General features: G+C 30.3%; 1 protein-coding gene across 1 annotated transcript; it reads right to left on the bottom strand.

Annotated features, from left to right (window-relative positions):
* Positions 1-4,677: 4,677 nt before the first annotated feature.
* Positions 4,678-6,085, bottom strand: HTR1F (5-hydroxytryptamine receptor 1F). Its single transcript, XM_049785502.1, has one exon. It carries the CDS (start codon positions 6,083-6,085, stop codon positions 4,985-4,987), a length of 1,101 nt encoding a protein of 366 aa, XP_049641459.1. The 3' UTR covers positions 4,678-4,984.
* Positions 6,086-7,094: the final 1,009 nt, after the last annotated feature.

The following is a 7,094-nucleotide window of genomic DNA, read 5'->3' as shown; positions in this document are numbered from 1 at the left end:
CTATTATGTTTTTATAGAGAAAATATGTTATAATAACAGAACATTTCCTTCAATAAATTTCTCACTTTAAATAATTTGTCAAATTAGGTTGATTTACAAGATCCTAAACATGACCACAATGTCATTAAAAAAACTATCTTAATTCATGGCAAAATACTAATATTCCATTAGAACTGTTTTCAGAAAAATAAAAACCTGAACAGAATAATTCTAGTTATTAGTGACTTACTAAGATATTTTAAAAAATGAATTTGAAAGTGTATGTTGACTTCTTGGATGAGATTACATTTATGCCATAAAAATACTTTACATTTTTTCTTAACTGAAAGTTGTTAGACTTGATTCTCTAATGACAAGTTAAAATGAAGTCTTATATAAATTATTGTGAAACAAATCCTTGAAGTAGAGAAAGCAAGTCAGCAAGAAATGCTTTTCATGAGAGCTGGTAGAACAAATGAATATTTTTCCTAGGAATTGGGGCTTGGCATCTCATTAATTTTCTATTTCTTTTCAACACAAACTCTTGGATACAGATGAGATAAGTTTAAAATTTAGCCTAGAACTGTGAATATTATCCTCTACTAAAGGAATTTAAGAAATTGAATACTAATTGATAAAACAAGAATTTAAAAAATAGGTCTCCAAATCTTTTCTTTACTTAAAAAAAAATACTTTTACTCTAGAACAGAGGGTGGGGAGGAGAAAATCAAGTTTATCAGTAAAGAAAGATGAATTATGGAGATCCAAAATAGAAACTGATCCAACATAAAGACTGAGCAATAAATAGCCAATACATGAATAACTAGTTAATGCTATAGGCATCACACAAAGATCTGTTTTGAAGCTAAGTAAAAATAACAGTATTAATCAGGTAATCTGTATTCTTGACCAAATTATAACAAAACTTTAATTTACTAACAAGTAAGTTTTCAAACATGATTTGTACATTTTTGTACTGAATATAAAAGTATTTTTTTGCCACACCTGGTGACTCTCAGGGGTTACTCCTGGCTCTTGCACTCCTGGCAAAATATGAGGTGTCAGGAATCAAATCTGGGTCTGCATGTGTAAATTAGATGCCTTACCTGCTTTATTATTACCCTGGCCCTATGTATTTTCACTTTTTATGTTTATTTGGTGTTTGTTCTTACCATATATATATATATATATATATATATATATATATATATATATTCTTTATTTGAAAATATTTTTAAGAAGCTGAACAGAGATGAAAATTTACTTACTTTTCTGGTGCTGAATATTCCACTTACTTTCTGGTGCTGATATATTTAAAATTATAGCAGGAACTTAACTTTTGTTATCTAACATTGAACCATTTTTGTATCTTATTTATATATTTTCCCTCAACCTTACCAGCTATTATATTATATATATTCTATATATATAATATTATATATATTATTGTATTGCTACATTTGCTGTAGATATTATTGTTTCTGCAAATATTTTGTTTTTAGTAATTCACTGATATTTTATTTTATTTTTATTTTATTATAGGAATTCTATATATTCAGAGAAGTAGTATATCACTGTGACATGTAACATTTTTATGAATTTCAAAGAAAAAATTGTAGATTAGCCCATTTACAACACAATCTAAAGAAAATAGAGAAAAATAACTCATTAATTCATAAGGTTTGTTATGATTTTTATAGAAGTATAAAGTAGAAACATGAAGATGAGGTGATAATTAGTATAATATGCCTTAGCCTCTATGGATTAAAAAAGCTTCATATACACAAATAACTCATTCATCCAGAAGTTCTAAAGGGATATTAGCATTCCTATTACCGAGTACTATTTTTTTATATTTGAGTACTAGGGTTGTTAGGCTGAGTTTCTGTGAGTTCTGCAATATAAACACAGACATTTTTGAGGTGGGTGTGAATAAATAAGTAAAGTACTTTGAGTTTATCAAGGTATAAAAATCCAGAATCATATTTTGTTGAAAAAAGTGAAAGAAGGGGCCGGGAAGGTGGCGCTAGTGGTAAGGTGTCTGCCTTACAAACGCTAGCCAAGGAATGGACCGCGGTTTGATCCCCCGGCGTCCCATATGGTCCCCCCAAGCCAGGGGCAATTTCTGAGCACATAGCCAGGAGTAACCCCTGAGCGTCAAACGGGTGTGGCCCAAAAACAAAACAAAACAAAAAAAAAAAAAAAAAGAGAAAAAAGTGAAAGAAAAATAAGCATGGTAGAAACTAGAGTTTTGGTATAGCAACAGAATCCAAGGGACTTTAGATAAATCTTGAATACTAAATAATTTTGCTTTGGTCATATTGTTAATTCATAGTGTCTGTGATTCCAACTTTTCTTTGTGTTTTTACAATACAAAGAACAGAAATCATAATTCATCAGTTGTTTTCTTGTATTCCTTGTGTTACTTGAATCACTCTTTCTATATTATTTATCTATTTTTGGTCCTGGCAGATGCTCAAGGGACCATATGGGATGCCATGGGGCAAACCTGGGTTGGCCACTATACAAGGCAAACACTCTAGTTATGGTACCATCTCACTGGCCTGAGTCACCACTTTCATTTTCCCTATTTATTAGCATCTTTCTTTCTACCTTAGATCCGTAGGGTGTCTGATCTATTTTTTCTTTACATTTAATAAAATCAATTTCAAGACTTAAATCATCCCTTGATAGGATTACTGATTTTTCTAATAGTAATTATATAAAACTTCCTCTCTGTTTAAAACGGTTCAATTATATGGATATTTATAATTGTACTCAACTTGTAATACTTCTGCTCAAACATCATCAGCAACTATTCATTTACAGACAATGGTCAATTGGATTGTAGACTTCTTTTTCTGATTTCCAAAGTGAGCAGCATAGGCTTCTTTCTATTCATCTCTTCTATTGCTCTGAATAGTTGTCATACTCATTACTTCATGAATGTGTCCACCAAATACTTTCAAAATAAATATGGAAGAGTTTTTAGCTTCTGTTGTTTTGCTGTGTTGGATACTGAACCCAGGGTCTCACACATGGAAGGCAGTGTTCTGCTATTGAACTACATCCCTGGTCCTAAAGCCCTAACGTCTAAAGTTTTAATGTCACTATCTGGAGTATCCTATTGCATTTCTCTTGCTTAAGTGCTTATATAAACTTAAGTTTCGATCCATTATAAAATTGTCTTTATCTTTCTTAAATAGATTTATTTATTTTCTTCTTGAAATAATCATAATTTTGTAAACAACACATATGCCATAGCTTTGTTTTCATTATCCAGTATAGTATTCATTTTTGTTTCATTCTTTAGCTTAAAAGTTTGTTAATGGAATAAACTATACTTTTAAATTTACTGTACCTTTTATCTAAATACCATAGTAATATACAATCTTATAAAAATGTATTGGACTGTGAATACTGTTATATAAAATTAATGCAATATATTCTTAAGCACATCAACAGCAAGGAATATAGTCATGAAACACATAATGATGGATTTAATATTGTTGGCCCTATATGTAACCTATGTACATAATAGGTGTCACTATCTAGGCTTGTGTAAGTGCATTTTATGATATTTGCACAATGCTAAAAGCACAGAACATATTTATAGAATGTAACCCATCATTAAAGGAACATGGTTGTGTTTAAAGTACACATAAAGTTATATACTTAGAAAATAAATAAATGTGTTGTTTTCCTGATGATCTTGGTTGATGACAGACCTTCAGAAATGTTTATGACTTTATTAATTTAAATGAAATAAAACCAGAGCAGTAAGGATCTGTTGTTTTCATAAGATATATAAATATGTATGACACTAGAGAATTGCTTTGATTCACTGGCTTGGTAGAGTGGCTGATAGTGACTACCCATCTATCATCTTAGTATAAGATAAGTTTTTGCCTAACTTATTTTTATAACTTGGAAAAACTCAAGATTTTGGAGGTCAATGGAAAGTTTCATAGTACCTAATTCTCTTGATTTAAAAGTAAATAATGTTTCAATCAAGGGTTGGAACTTTGCAGTTGCAAATTATAACATTTTTATTAAAAATTGAGCTTACTAAAATTAACATAAATATATTATATTTTATTTTATAATTTAAAGAGTTATAGGAATATGATTACTATAGTGAGTTACATAGGGTACTTAGTACCATAAAATTGAGTCTGAAATATACATAATATACTGAGAAAATCTCTGCTCACTCTTTGAGTTATTTCAAGGGGAAGCCTGATTCCTTTTTTTTTTTTAATAATATCTTTATTTAAACACGGAAAGCCTGATTTTGAATGTTGATTATAAATGGTCAAGAAACTAGTCTTGTAAAATCTAATATAAACAAAAACAATATAATAAATATGCAAAAGCTTTGTATCCAAGATTATGTTCAGTAGCTTTACCTATGATTACCTTCACTATCCAAATTTAGTATCAGTCTTTGATTTTTATATCAAATAAGAGTTCAAATTATCATATCACTTCACCTTTGCCCAGAGTAAGATGAAAATGGGATAGGAAGAGTTAGGTAGGAGAAATGTGTGGTTTTGGTAAATGGTATCTTTTTTATAAAGCAACAAAATTATATAGAGACATAATTTGATAAGACACAAATTATAAGTGGAGGTATGTTTTTCATTGAAAAAATCTGCAATTGTGAAAAATCTGCAGACAAACCCTGTCAATAATTTTATATACATATATACATATGTCCAGTTAGACATTTAGGAACAAAAGTATTTTGTAGACAAAATATTGTATAGATGAAATATTATCCTAAGCAAATTTTATCCTAACTTTGTATACTCTAGAATGATTAAGCCAAAACTCTTTAAATTAGTATATTACTTTTATGTTCCTATTAAATTTGAATCAAATCATATTGTTATAATTTTAGCAATTTATTTCCCTCTAAGGTTAAATTTTCTATTATTTAACATTAATTTATTCTTCACCTTAGAAAATCTCTTAATCTTAGAATGATAATCTTCCTTGGAATCTAACACCGACATCGCACAAGTTTTTGAAACGCTTTCTTGAAATCTTCATTAAAGATTGTATATATCAGTGGATTTATAAGGGAATTGAGATATCCAAGCCATGTCAAGAAATTTGACATTTCTTCAGATATTTTACACTTTTCGCAAATATTGACGACTAATTCTTTCACAAAAAATGGAAGCCAACATATTACAAATGCACCCAAGATTAGTCCTAGAGTAGTAGCAGCTTTGCGCTCTCTTGTGCCTGAGATTTTTTGTCTTCTCCAAGATTTCTCATACTTCAATTCAGACCTGGGATTTTTTATTGTGCTTTGGATTTTATCAAAGTCTGTTGATGGGTCTGATAAAGACTTTTCTAACAAGTATGGCGTGGAGACCAGTCTAGTGCTTTTCTCACCACTCTCCAAAAGAACTTGGCCATTCAACTCCTCCTTAGCTATTCTACTTGCCTGCCTCTTGTGGTATAATGTCTTTGCTGCTTTATATATTTTGTAGTAAAGGATCAGAATCAATGTTAATGGGATGTAGAAAGCCCCAAATGTTGAGTAAATTGTGGAAACAATGTGGTCGTGTTTAATGATGCACTCATCATCTGGGTTAATTCTTTGGTGCCTCCAAAATAGAGGAGGCATAGAGATAAAAATAGATATAATCCAAACAATTGTAATCATAATGCCAGCATGCCTGGGAGTCCTTTTCCTGGCATACTCAACAGCATCTGTGATTGCTCGGTATCGATCCAAAGCTATAGCAGAGAGATGCAAGATGGAACAGGTGCAACATGTTATGTCAACGCTCAGCCAAATGTCACAGACCACTTGCCCCATAATCCAACTTTCTCTCACAATATAAATAATGCTGAAAGGCATCACCAGGACAGCGACAAGAAAATCTGTGACTGCAAGGGAGCAAATTAAATAGTTGGCGGGGTGGTGCAACTTCCGGGTCACAATAATTGCAGCAATCACGAGAGAGTTGATAGTTGTAGTCATCAGGGCCAGTCCAGAGAGAGTGAGAGACACCAGAATTTTGGATGATATGCCCTTTAGCAATTCTTCTGAAGTTAAATTTTGGTTAGATGAGTTTAAAAAATCCATTTTTTCGTTTTCAAAAGATTAATTTAGCTGAAAAAATAAAAGAATACCTGTAACAAAGGAGAAAAAACAGTTCAGATAAGGCTTCAAGAATTATTTTCTCTTGCAAATATTTTTCAAAAAGTATGCATTCAAACAGAATGTTCTACAGATTAAAAATGAAAATCAAACTGATGATTTGCTTTTTCTTTTCATTTAATTTAAGATACAATAGAGGGTGACAAATGAAACTTTCAAAACATTTCTTAAAATATGGTTTAAATAAAACAATTCTTATGAGTAAATAAATAAATTAGTAAGGAAAATATATACCACAACAGAATTGCACATGAAGACTATATTAATCCTAGTTGTTTTTCTCTTTGTGTAAGGCATAAAAAGATTGAAAGCATATGTTATCAATATCTTTGTACAGTATTTAATGCAACATAGAAAATATTACATTAAAAAGAGCATTCAAAATCATAAACAATTTTGAACTTTATTCAAAGTTACATTGAGAACCTTTTCATTGTATTTGTGGAGACAAAAGGAAATTTTAATGTACTTTGTGTCAAGATAGAAAAGTTATGTAAAGGAAAACAAGCAAAAATAAAGTACTTTTATGATTTCTTCAGCATTCCATGATCATTTTATGAAGTTTGGAAAATGTCAGAGAATTTAGTGTTCTTTGTGGATACAAGTAGTTAATTTGGTAAAATAAAATTAGTTAAGAGTCAAATAGCCATACAGCACTGCTCATTATTATGATGACATTTGTAACCAAATAAAAAAACTTAACAAGGTGAACTAGCTATTGAGTAGAGCTCATATGTTCACTCACCTGAAATGGAAATTATTCTTCTCTACAACTTGCCATTGCAATGGTCATATTACTTTCTAAAAGAAGGACTTTTAAAATTGGACATTTCTATGCATGCAACTACTTACTTATCTGTTGCCAAGTATAATTGTAGTATAATTAAATAAGATACTTTTGTAAGTCTTTATTTCCATTACCTTGCTCTTTCTA

The sequence above is a fragment of the Suncus etruscus genome, chromosome 13, assembly GCF_024139225.1.
Source record: "Suncus etruscus isolate mSunEtr1 chromosome 13, mSunEtr1.pri.cur, whole genome shotgun sequence".
Classification (NCBI taxonomy): Eukaryota; Metazoa; Chordata; class Mammalia; order Eulipotyphla; family Soricidae; genus Suncus; species Suncus etruscus.
This window is presented reverse-complemented; position numbering and strand designations above follow the sequence as displayed.